The 14,229-nt window shown below is 33.8% G+C and overlaps 1 protein-coding gene across 1 annotated transcript; it reads left to right on the top strand.

The window, feature by feature from the left end:
• Window positions 1-2,660: 2,660 nt before the first annotated feature.
• On the top strand, window positions 2,661-7,566 carry LOC114533740 (ficolin-1-like). The gene is made up of 4 exons (XM_028555335.1): window positions 2,661-2,757; window positions 2,907-3,127; window positions 3,792-3,834; window positions 7,166-7,566. The coding sequence occupies exons 1-4, from the start codon at window positions 2,661-2,663 to the stop codon at window positions 7,564-7,566; spliced, it is 762 nt and encodes a 253-aa protein (XP_028411136.1).
• The last annotated feature ends 6,663 nt before the right edge of the window (window positions 7,567-14,229 follow it).

The following is a 14,229-nucleotide window of genomic DNA, read 5'->3' as shown; positions in this document are numbered from 1 at the left end:
TGTAACCAAAATCACCGAAATAAAATTGCGCATGCATGATTCACTGTGTTTAGATGCTCAGAGAACATGTATCGAGCTTCAGGAAAGGTTTGCATGTGTGCTTGCCTGTCAATATCTACGAAAATTGCATTACATAATGTTATGTTACTGTCAAAGGCTAAAAATTAATACATCCTATTGAAAAAGCATGGCAACCTTACAGTTTTCACGCAGTTGTAATTATGAAAATAACCATCTCAATAACTAATTAACCGTTATGCATAGCTGCTCCAGACGCAGTTATAATATTCAAGTATGCAGACTTTCACGTTTACGTTAAAGGACAGAGATGCCCAGTGAAGAAAGTTATTTGCGCCAGTGAATTCTCAAGTCGAAGTTAAAATAAAACGACAAGCACTACTTAACATGCAGCATGCACAGTGACAGTAAAGGTCGGAGTTAAAAACAATAAAATAACTAATGCAACTATCTGGTTTTATTTAATTTCTTTTTAAGCTGTTTTAATTCAGTTAGTATCGCAAAAATGCAAGATTAAGATACTTCAAACTCGTCTTCACGCTATGCGGAAACAGTCGTACCACGTGCACAATCATCGAGTGACATTTCTTACGCAAATAAATATCATCACAATAATGGAGCGTTTTTAATTTACTTTACCGTTTGGAGCTACGACTGTCCATAAATTGGCAAATAAGAGACGTTAATATTTAATTTGCAACTTGCATTTAAATAATTCATTTGCTGTTGAGTGCTACGCAAATTAGTATTTTACTACTGTTCGTCCATGCAGTTTCTACGCAAACCAACTGTTCAAATAAAGTCCTGAAATAATTTCCAATATATCTTGATCAGAGTTGTGGTAAGTCATTTTAACATTAAAGTTAATTACTTTGTTTCGTGAAATGCGTTCAAATGTTGGATTATTTTAGGAGTTTGTAGGTTATAGATGCCCTTTTATAAAAGAAACTTAAGTTTCCCTGCATTAACAAGGAACGTAGACAAGACTAGAACTTAGAAAAGAGCAATTCTGTGACTGAAATGAAATTCGTTGGCTGCTTAAGATTGTTACCAGCGATTACCGTTCAATTAAGACTCACGCGAAATGCAGGCTATTTTATATAGACGAAGTATTCAATATTTTACTTAGCTTTAGATTATTTTAGGCAGTTTAGAAATTTAATGTGTGAAATAAGAGCACTAAGTTTCCTAGCGCAAGGAATTAGAGAAAAATAAACAAGCTGGGTCAATTAAATTTTGCAAACTACATGCTCACGAGAACGAATGTGGAATGTCAGTTTATGTCAATCATGTGGCACAATTAATCTCCATCTTAGCTAAAGTGATATTTGAAAAGCATCTGCTATTTTAATATGTTTAAGTATTCTCCACGCCAGACAAAAATCTCTGGCTCTCCTGCATGGTCTTATCCGCATTGCCTCGATTCTTGCTTCTTGCAGAAGACGGTCACTCAATTCATCACTTCGTTGGTGACTTTGTAGCGGTTTATATATATATTATATGTTTTATATATATTTATTTAATATTTAACTAATTCTTTAATTTGAAAATAAAGCCTCGCTACACGGTGTTTCACGCTAAGCTATAAAAAAAAGCGATCATCAGACGACTCAGTAAAAATTCATTACAATATTTTGATTACGTCATGCATCAACGTGAGCAAGACACAAATTGGATACAAAGTGCCATTATGCTTTCGTGTGTTTGCGTATTTGGCTTGCGTTAGATGGCGTCACACTCTCAAAAAATTTCAAATGCAATGAGTAAGGCGTCTGGTATAATGTCTATTCTGGGCTTATGCTTGTGCGCGCGCCTAAAATTTCCGGCATTAAATTAAACTTGTTCTTATGGCAGCATTTGAAAACAGTTCAGAGCGCTTGTTTAAACATTTGTTTTCATCTGCACGTATTATGCACAGTTTTTCCACAAGGAATAAACCACATCGTAGAGCTCCAGGAGATCTTGAGATGGCTCGTTTCAAGATTGACCATTTCACACACACTTTTCTTCCGCTTCTTTTCAGTTTCAAATTCCAAACTATGCGGAATCCTGAAACTGTCGTACCACGTACACAATCATCGAGTGACCGATTCTTAACGTGAATAGATGTGGTCACAATACATATACGATAAAAGACAGGCCCTGGGTACGGGTTTGATGAATTGGTAGTCCATAAACTGCCAAATAAGAGACGCTAATAATTATTTAATACGCAGCTTGCACTTAAATAATTTGTTTGTTACCAAACGGGTGAACAAATGCATACATACTAATAGAAAAAATGCTGGAGTTGATTTTGAAAATTAGCTACTTGTTTACATCCCTTGGACTGGAACATGCAGCATGTACAATACCATTTAAATTCAGTGTTGAAAACAGTAAAATAATTTATATAACTATTTAGTTTTATTAAATTACTTCTTTGCTCTGTTCTAATTAACTCAAAACCTTCATACATACTTCAAACTCTTCGCTGTCTAACACTATAAAGTTAAAATTAAAGGCGTCCGCTTCTCTATTTATGATTGTAATTCGATTACGTCGCTATAGTAACTTAATGAATTGTTAAATTTTTATGAAACACAGCCTCAAGACCCTCTTGTATTCGTATATTATCGAGTCAAAAAAAGACAATTTATACGATGTTTGTTGCGGCAATCTTGAGCTTGCTGTTGCTTGATATTGGAAACATTTCTGCAAACCAATGTTCCCAGAAGAGATACGACGCAATCATAAAAGGTGAGTCGTCTTTCCATGTTTTTTAGTAAAACATATTGTCGTGAAATATCGTTTAATACTTCATATATGATGAAAACAATCTGTTATCCAAAGCTTGGACATTTTTTATTCGAAAATCAGTGTTTTTCGAATTTTGTTAAAATACTTAGGAGGTCCATCATTGCCTGCGGATGAAATAATATCAAGACACAATATTACGTCTTCGTTTGTCATGTTCGAGTGTCACAATCACTGCAAAGACAAACTCAAATGTGTTGGATTCAACTACAGAACAACAAAAAATGTTGAGAATTGCCAACTGACTAGCGTTATTAGAAAGAAAGAAGAAATGAAAACAGGAGATTGGATGTTGATGCAAGATGATGAAGCGGTAAGATTGATAAATTCTAGGAATAATTTGGATTCCGTCATCCTGCAATAAATAATTACGTAATTCCATAAAACATGACAAAGTCACTTACTTTATCGCTTAGCGATGCTGCAAAATACAATCAAATTTCAAATATTAATTGAGAGTTTCTTTTTACCGTTGATTAACAGAATATAAATTACAGGAATATACTAAGGGACGTATATAAACCCAGGGGTGTAGGAAGCATCCAGAGATTGGAAATCGGTTAAAAAAAGGGCAGCAAAAAATATGTTTAGGGACAGCTTGACTTCCAAAGCTGCAAGGACACCACCAGTGTGAGTTATATTTACCCAGTTATATTTACCCGAGAAAAACTTAGTTATTATTCGACTGCATGTAAGAAAATATTTTCTCCATATCTGCGATCTTGAGATCACTTTGTATACGTTATAAAAATACAACTTCTTTTTCTCTTAAGAAATATAGTACGGTATCTAATGTTTCTTTTGTCTCTATGCCGGCAAAAATGGTCTTTGAAGATTTATAGAAATTAGAAATATTTAGACGTACGTAATTTGAACAGTATACTGGGGTGAAAGTGTAATTAATTTTTAATGAAATAATATATTATATTGAATAAATCATATATTTTTAAATTTTAGTATTGTTTAATTTTGTATAGGCAAAGAGTGAGGTTGAAAAAGAAAAGGCTACCAGGAAATCAGGTATTTAGAATTATCGCAAAAATAACATAATTATATAATTTCTAGTGATTTCATATCCGTAACAAAAACTACAAGAAATTTAATATTTAATTTTTTTAAGTATTATGGAATGAGAAATATTCTACTGTTGTGAATATGAACAAAACTCAAAAGAACATGAACATAACATAAGTTTAGCTATGTTAATGAGAATAATATTATAAATATACTATATATATATATATATATATATATATATATATATATATATATATATATATACACCCGTTTGCAAAAACGTTGGCCGCAGATAGATATATAGATAGATACCCGAAATCTAATTAGAATTGCATATGTTATGTAATATGATTGAAATCCCATGCAAATGTATTCATATGCAATTCTAATTAGACTTCGAGTATCTATCTATCTATCTATCTGCGGCCAACGTTTTTGCAAATGGGTGTATATATATATATATATATATATATATGTATAGGTTATCACATGAGGGGCGAGGTGATATCAGTTTTATCGCTTGAGGGACGATATCATAAATGTCACGAGTGAGCGCAGCGAACGAGGGACATTTATGATATCGTCCTGAAAGCGATAAAACTGATATCACCTCGTCTCGATTGTGATAACCTGTTTATCACATACTTCTTTTTGATCTATAAAGCAATCGACATTGACTGAAACAAACCTCGAATTGCTCGAGTCAGCCATCTTTGTTTTGACAGCGGCAAATGCAGCGGGACAAAAAGCGATATCAGTGACAAAAAGCGATATCAGTGACAAAAAGCGATATCAGTGACGATATCGTTTTTATGTCACCCTGTTATCGCCCTGATAAAGGCACAAGTATGTGATAAATATATATATATATATATATATATATATATATATATATATGTATATAACTCAAGAATTTGTGTACTTGGTTCAAAATAGCGAGGGGTTGCTGCATGCATGTATTTCTAGTACCGAGTATATTATAGCTAAAAATAATCATAAAGCTAGTGTAAACATTTCCCATTCAATTTTGCTGCATTATACCATGCCAGCAATTAAGTGACGGTTTGTCTTCACAGACAAAGAAAAAACTTCATATGTTATTTTATTCTGTAATTGCAGTCGACGCCGGCGGCTAAAAGTTTTATACTTTATAAATATAGTGTGTATTTTTTATACCAAAATTCAAATTACACTTTCAAAAACACTTTTTGAAGTTAAAGCAAAGGTGTAATAGCCTTTCACAGGTTTATGCGTTTGCATAAAAAGCTGAAAATTTTACAAATAAACGGCATACAAAGCTGAAAAGTATACAAATACGGCTTTCTTATCGCGAAACAAATACGAAATAAACAAAGTAAACACGTACCCTTTGTCTTTGAAAACATTTATAAGTTTGCAGATTATGAATAATAATAATAAAAAATCCACGTTCATCTTTGCTAACTGTCATGCTTCATATATCTTGTTTCTTCTCGTTTTACTTTCTTTGCACAAAGTTTATGAAACGCTTTTACAAATTACAAAAATGTTTACGAAATGACAGTTAATTTAAATTGCTGACGTTCTCATTGAAATACAAACTTTCTGTCTTTAATAGCCAATCAGAACGTTCGTTGATTACAAGACGCTACTCGCGCATGCGCATAACTTACAAAACCACCCAACGTCGACCGTCCATGACAAAGAATTTGGACAACTTTGGATTCGGCTATGTTCTACCGGGCTCCGGGTGTAAGTCCTAATCTCCGAGCGGAATTAGTACCCTCGCAGGCGCTCCGCGCCCGCTCGGGGACAATAACAAACATGCAAAATTACTTATTATATCTAATCCGCCGTTCAGAGCGGTATTCACACCTTTTTTTAAGTCCATTAGGTATCAAAGTGCAAAGCTGAGCGGCCCAATAGGCCTCCCTAATTAAAAGCGCGTCCTCATTACTGTTCCTAACTGGTTCAATGAGAAGTTGTCTGCTTTTTATTATACCTATATTCCTATCTTCTAATAAGTTAAGAAGCGGAAATTATATATATATATATATATATATATATATATATATATATATACATATATTATATATATACATATATATATATATATATTATATAATATATATATATATAATTATAAATATATATAATATAAAATACATATATATATAATATAATTTATCCTGTTTATACCCGCCAAATTATTATAGTTTATACAAAAAGTTTATACTATTAAATTCCTCTACTGAAATTATGTTACTTTAACTGTATAATAACTCAAAATTATCCAGTTAAAACGCTTAATACCTGCATGTATCGTCCCGTCTTATCATGTTTTTTTAAAAAAAAGTTAAAAATAATAAAAATAATGTTCAACAGAAATGTTTGGGGGGGGAACGCGCATCGCACATAGATCAGGTAGTACAGCCGTTTCCCCGCCTAACTGAGCCTAAAGGAGCGTTGCTTTCAAAATTTTTAAAAACAGTAATCACGGCTAATTTAGAATAATTAAAGCAAGCATCTGCAAATCTGTGTGTTAAGAATGTGTCAAATATTGATCTTCCGGCAGGAATCGAAGTTACGCTTTTGCATCGCCGATGCAATGCTCTTGCCACGAAGCTGGAGAGATAATTGTCAAGAGCGAGCGTAGTTGGTGTGGATTTAGCATCGAAATTCCTGGGAATAGTGAGAATAAATCACTGAATTAAGACTTTGTGCCACATTACTCAATGAAGGACAATTCTTTTTGGTCCTAATTTTGAGTGGAAATTATACAAACTCAAATTTAGGATGTCACTAGGATCACAAAGGGTAGGTTTGATTTCTGGCGGAGGATCGATATTTGATACATTTTTATTAACAGTTCCATGTCTGAATTTAAGTTGTAGTTTCCTATCAAAATTAAAAGTCCTAAATCCTTTTTCCAAAAATTATCCTTCATCCTGTAAAGTGCCACAAAATCAATATATATTATCTCCCGGGAGTGCAGGAAGCATCTCAATTTTTTTGAAGAACTTTTTATAGTTAATGAAAAGGCGCTGTGACATAAGCTTTTATATCTACAAACAGAAAAGTGAACACAGAAAAGGACTCTTTTCGCACATAAAGGGCAATTGTAACTATTGGAAAATTTTGGGGCGTGGGGGAACCTGCCTGCTGTTAACTCATTTTCTTATGCTCTTATAGATATTTATTTTTTGCCGTTGTGACACAAATTAATCTGATAGCTGAATCCCAGAAAAGAATTAATTCCCACGGGAAAAACTGCTAAGGGTTATTAACCCTTAATAAATTATAATTGCTTTTATTGGACCACTAAGTTGTAATATAAAACCATGATATTTTTCAGATCTCCACTGCGCTGATTTGTATGAAAAAGGAAATACTCAAAGTGGAATTTATGAAATCAATCCTGATGGAAAGGGAAGTTTCAAAGTGTTTTGTGATATGACAACATCGGGTGGAGGATGGAGTGTATTTCAACGACGTTTTGATGGAAGTGTTGACTTCAACCGAGGATTGAAAGATTACAAACAAGGTTTTGGTAACTTGAGCGGAGAATATTGGCTTGGACTTGATAAAATACACAGGATGACAAATATTTCACAAAATGAACTTCGTATCGACATGGAAGATACATCTGGGAACACCAGATACGCTCATTATGATTCGTTTAATGTCAGCAGCGAAAATGAGAAGTACAAGTTGAATATTGAAGGTTATAATGGTAAGCATTTTATATTAAACTGAGTCGTACATTATATATATAAATATATATATATATATATATATATATATATTAATATATATATATATATATATATATATATATATATATATATATATATTAAAATTAGGCAACGTTGGTATATCTCCGATGAACCCCAGAAATTTGAAATACCTCTATTTTGAAGATTTGCAAAACTTTTAAAATTACAAAACAAAACAAAACAATATCAAAATAAAAATTTCAGCATAAAATTTGACAATTATATTGAAGTTCAATAAAATTAATCCCCGAGCCGGTGCGAAGCACCGGGCGAGGGTACTAATTCCGCCCGGAGATTTTAATTACGCTCGGGAATGCAAATGCGAAATGAAGGGTGTCCGCTATTATGTCATGGACGTTGGGCGTTTTTGTAAGTTATGCGCATGCATGAGTTAAGACGAGTTAAAACTGGTAATTAGCAAACGTTTGCAAGCGTGCGATTGGCTAAATTAAAATTTTGGTTCGCGTCAGCGTAACTGATATTTTGAACTATAAAACGTTTTTAAAATACTTTTAATTTGGATAGTTTTGAAAATATACAAAAAATTCACTCGTAAAATTGATTAAACTATAAAGTAAAAGATGCTTTCGGATAGAAAAGCTTTGATTCAAATAGATGGTGAAAAATCTACGATTTTAAAGCATTTTTGGAGTGTTTTTGATCAGGTAAATGCGTAAATTTTGTATTTTAAAGAATGCAAGTATTTTGTAAGTATTTTACTTATACGATCGACTTCGATCATTCAGCAGAAACGAGTATTATAGAATTTCAGTGATAGATATGTTTATTGCTCAGGCGAGGGGATTTTGCATGCATGTATTTCTAGTTGTATCATCCCGGAGCCGGTGCGAAGCACCGGGCGAGGGTCTGCTCGGAGATTTTAATTACGCCCGGGAATGCAATTGTGAAATGAAAGTTGTCCGCTATTAGGTCATGGACGTTGGGCGTTTTTGTAAGTAAAGCGCATGCGCGAGTTTAAGACGAGTTAAAACTGGTAACTAGCAAACGTTTAAAAACGTGCGATTAACTAAACTAAAATTTGGATTCACGTCAGCATAACTGATCATTTGAATTTTAATGTTCATTTTTTGTAAACTTACGTTCTGATTGGTCGATTTGTACCACGTGAGAGAATTTTATATAGCAACAACGCCACGGCAGTGCCGTTATAGGATTTATTGCACGATCAAAATGGCGGGAATAAACAAAAAAATTGCCGAACTTAGTTAAAAAGAAATAAATGTAATTATAGAGATGAATCCACACCGAAAAATACTAAGCGGGCAACCGGTAAGGGTGTTTTAGTATTTAAAGGTAAGCATGTGTTGTTTATTTAAGTTTTAAAATAATATAAAGTCTTTACGAGTTTACTCCAAATGAATATTAAAAGCATTAAAGCACTCTTTGTTTGTGTATTATCGGGTTTTACATGCACTCGTTCACAAATAAGGAACTCTAAGTTCAATACTGCACTCGGCTTCGCCTCGTGCAGTATTGAACTTCTCGTTCCTTGTTTGTGAACTGGTGCATGTAAAACCCGATAATGCACTCACAGAGTGCTTTAATTCTTAAATAAAACTTTTTTTCAGATAGTATTTTTCATTTGGATCGTGTTAAGAAAATACGAAAAATTGACACGTAAAATTGATTAAAATATAATGTAAAGGATGCCGTCGGATAGACGGAAAAACTTTCATTTAAATGGATGGTAAAAATTTTCGATTATGAAGCATTTTTGAGTGTTTTTGAACAGATAACCATTTACAGGTAACCATTTTTTGTATTTTAAAGCATGCAAGTATTTGTAAGTTTAATAATATTATGTGGATTTATCAACAAATGTATGACACCTCTTTGAATTTATTCGTCAATTCCGTTAAAATGATTTTGATTTGGAAAGCAATTCCACCATTATGTCATGGATGTTGGGCGTTTTTGTAAGCTATGCGCATGCGTGAATTTAAGACGAGTTAAAGCTGGTAAGTAGCAAACGTTTGCAGACGTGCGATTGGCTAAATTAAATTTTTGGTTCGCGTCAACATAACTGATATTTTGAATCATAAAACTTTTTCAAAAATATCTCTCATTTGGATTGGCTTTGAAAATATACGAAAAATATAATGTGAAAGATGCCTTCGGGTAGAAAAACTTTGATTCAAATGGATATGTGGATTTATCAATTTCGTTGAAATTATTTTGATTGGGAAAGCATTTATTTTTAAAGTGAATCTGTTAAAAATTTTACTAAAAATTGTAGTATTTAAAACTATACGAAGCACAATTATGATTTTAGTTGAATTTGATAGCTCGAGAGTCGATTTTACTTATACCATTTTGATCATTCAGCAAAAACAAGTAGAATTTCACTTTTGGAGATGTATGTTTATTGCTTCTGGCCAGGGGATTTGCATGTGTATTTCGTATATTTTAACATAATTTAAATTCAAATTTTTCATCCTGAATGGTGATTGGCTAGTTGTATATAGCTAGAGTGATTTTGATTTTATTTTAACGAATTAAGTATACGATGCTATTTCCATCATTCTCGTGCTTGACAAATCACGCGCGTTGTAAACACTCGTACGATTTTGACATTAATTGCACTCCTATTCGTTCTATTACATTAATACTCCGGCGCCAGCATCGGAATTGAAAATTCGCCCCTGTTTTGTTTTGTTTTATCTACGTCCCAGTCTTATTTCCCAAAAGTTGTGAGGCACAAACTTGGCTAATTTTCCGAATTCCGATGCACGATTCGATTTCGCTCGCATGATACGGCAGTTCCTCCAAGAGAAACAAATATGAAATAAACCGTTCTTTTCATGCTGTTCGATTAAGTTTAGATTGAATTGGGGTAAGAATATATTTAATACAGTTAGATTCTGGTCTTATTTTAACAATATCGCTGCTATTTCGCCGTTTAACAAGATGATGTGGTCGTGTATGGGCGCGTTGACACGTCGTAGTTTGCACAGAATTGAAGATTTAATATAACTATATAAGCGCGAATTCGCAAAACAAAGCGAATGTATAGCATGCGGTTTATTTACATTTTTGAACAATTGAACTTCTATACTTTTTAAAGTACGATGAGCTTCTGAAATTTCGCGACCGCGATTTAGGTTTGCAAGGCATCTAAATGCGAATATGAACTGTATTGTTTATGTTCAGAAGCTCTATATAGTCTAGGACCTGTAAAGGAGTTTGTATGCATTTCATTTAGGACAGATTATCTCCACTGTTTTAGGGTAAAATAACCATGGCGGTCAACATGGCATATGTGCCAAAATGTGAATCCGGGACGAAAGTCCTGAAAGTGACCACACCTAGAAACGGCATAGTCGACTTAGCTTTAAATCCTAAATTATCAAAGCTACAGTCTTTCTGAATTGTTTATATGGTTCAGAATGGTTGCTTTTAGGGGTGGTCACTGGAGAGTGAAATTAGCTTAAGTTTCATATTTTACAAGAAAATGAATGTTTACTATTCCAGGTCAACAGCTAATTATGCATAAAATTACAGTTTCACCTGGCAAAGTCTAATTTTCCCAATTTTCAAAAAATTTTTGTTATATGATGAAAAAACATGCTTATTTTAATAGATTTATTATAAATTTCCTAGGAAATAACAATGCTTTGTTGCGATACGACATATTTCTTTTCACTTACCCCCCGCCATAACACGATTTCAGCCATATTTTGCAAATTTTTGATCGCCGTTTTTCGCCGTCCGTCGCAAGCACCATCCAAATACTGTACTTTAGCACGATTCTAGTGGACTAAAGAATTATTCAACCAATTTTCGATGGGTTTTAAAGTAGTGCCATGTAATATTTTTTCATTTTTGTTTCCCTTGACATTTCATCAATTATGTCGCCATTGCCATGTCTCGTCGCCTTTCTGCACGATAAATGCCAGTTCTTGACCCCCAGCTGTATTTTTTTCACAGCATCGATAAATATTTGACAGTACAATAGCAGCTATCCAAAATTCAAAAGCATTTGTCCCACTTGGAAGTAAAAAACCACCCCTCGTTTATCGGGAATGAAATTCAAGTTTGAAAGATTCAAAATAATTTGAAAGTCTCGCGCAAACTCCGCGACGAGCCCTCGTGGACAACATTCCGGGGTGACGAAAATTCAAGCATACATTTGTTCACAACCACAATCAGTCAACAACCCGAGTAAAATTTGTCCGTTTTTGCTGTTAATATTTCTCATAAAAAAATTAACAAGTCTCCGCGTTTAAATTTCAGGTTCTTGCTTTCACAAAGCTAAAAAAATAAACCAGAAATGTATTCGTGAGAGTAATCCCCCCCCTGCAATGTTGTCCACGAGCATTTGTCGCGGAGTTTGCGCGAGACTTTCAAATTATTTTGAATCTTTCAAACTTGAATTTCATTCTCGATAAACGAGGGGTGGTTTTTTACTTTCAAGTGGGACAAATGCTTTTAAATTTTGGATAGCTGCTATTGTACTGTCAAATATTTATCGATGCTGTGAAAAAAATACAGCTGGGGGTCAAGAACTGGCATTTACCGTGCAGAAAGGCGACGAGACATGGCAATGGCGACATAATTGATGAAATGTCAAGGGAAACAAAAATGAAAAAATATTACATGGCACTACTTTAAAACCCATCGAAAATTGGTTGAATAATTCTTTAGTCCACTAGAATCGTGCTAAAGTACAGTATTTGGATGGTGCTTGCGACGGACGGCGAAAAACGGCGATCAAAAATTTGCAAAATATGGCTGAAATCGTGTTATGGCGGGGGGTAAGTGAAATGAAATATGTCGTATCGAAACAAAACATTGTTATTTCCTAGGAAATTTATAATAAATATAATAAAATAAGCATGTTTTTTCATCACATGGCAAAAATTTTTAGAAAATAGGGAAAATTAGACTTTGCCATGTGAAACTGTAATTTTATGCATAATTAGCAGCTGACCTGGAATAGTAAACATTCATTTTCTTGTAAAATATGAAACTTAGGCTAATTTCACCCAGCAGTGACCACCTCTAAAAGCAAGCATTTGGAACCATATAAACAATTCAGAAAGACTGTAGCTTTTGTAATTCAGGATTTAGAGCTATGTCAACTATGCCGTTTCTGGTTGTGGTCATTTTCAGGACTTTCGTCCCGGATTCACATTTTGGCACATAAGCCATGTTGACCACCATGGTCATTTTACCCTAAAACAGTTGAGATAATCTGTCCTAAATGAAATGCATACAAACTCTTTTACAGGTCCTAGACTGATATTTAAGACTGGCACGTGCACCGGAGTTAACGCCAGAACAGGCGTCTTGTTAATTTTTAAGACGTCATATACTTTTACATTAAGGTACAGCAGAAGACTCGTTATCATATCATAACGGTATGGCTTTCACCACCAATGATTCTGACAATGATATTTGGAGTTATAACTGTGCAGTGAAATACAAAGGAGGCTGGTGGTTTAATAGTTGTAAATATTCCAATTTGAATGGATTGTATCATTATGGCGCACACACATCGCACGGCGATGGAGTCCACTGGTTTCATTGGAAAGGCAATAATTATTCTCTGAAATCAACATCGATGAAGATACGACCACGTGAATTTGGAAAGAAGAAATAAAGTCGTTGAACAATAAAGAACTAAAAAGAAATAAGATTTACTTAAAAAAAAGTGTAGTGCACTAAAACGCAGCTTGTTGGTTTTTATAATAATATTATTGTAATAAGTGTGATATGTGACGTATATTTACATAGAGGAGATTCTTCTCCTACGCCTAGCCTAATCCGAAGTCAAAGTTGAAAAATTAACCAACTGTATAAAATTGTATCTTAAGTAGAGTTAATCAGAATCAGATAACATTCATGACAGCTATATCTTTGTTTGCCACATGCATATAAGACAGAATAGCTACGAAGGAAATGGGAACTTATATAATTTGAGTGTTTAAAAAATAATCTCTCCTGTATGGTCTTATCCTCATTGCCTTAATTCTATGCATTGCTTTGTTGGCGATTTTCTATGCGGTAGTTTGCCTTGTTTTAGCATAAATATTTGTTCTTTTAAGCAAGTCTATTAATAAATATCGTTCTGTTTGCAATGACGAAATTTTGATGTGTTTGTTAATGAGGAAAATGTTTTTCCATATCTTTTCCATATGCATGCGAGATAATAGTGAAATATGTAATGTAACGTGTATATATATAGGTCTGGAATAGATTCTTGACAATAACTTTGAAAAAGCCTGGCGAGGTGGGTTAAATTTAGCCCATGATTTATTCCTGGGTTACCGCGAACCCCGTTTTGAACAACGCAATAAATTAACACGGGGATAAAATTAATCTTAAGCCATTTAAGGTGAGGGGTAGCCAGCTTTTGAACAACTGGCCTCTGATGGTCAAAAGAGGTTTTGGTCATAAAGCCAAAAATGGTTAATTATGCCAATGGTTAATTATAAACCATTGCCTCTGCGAATGTTATAATCACGTTAGCTTTGTCACTTATCCCAAAATCATCCAATATACATTAGGTGACGGAATAGCGCGAGTTCTGCACAAACGCAATGCAAGTTGGAGGAAATCTTGGCTGCCATCAATATTGATTTGTTTTGAAGTTTAAATTCTGTTACAAAGAAGTGTCTTC

The sequence above is a fragment of the Dendronephthya gigantea genome, unplaced genomic scaffold, assembly GCF_004324835.1.
Source record: "Dendronephthya gigantea isolate DGI-Jeju-01 unplaced genomic scaffold, DenGig_1.0 000094F, whole genome shotgun sequence".
Lineage (NCBI taxonomy): Eukaryota > Metazoa > Cnidaria > Anthozoa > Malacalcyonacea > Nephtheidae > Dendronephthya > Dendronephthya gigantea.
The sequence above is the reverse complement of the archived record's forward strand: the minus strand, read 5'-3'. Positions and strand labels throughout refer to the sequence as shown.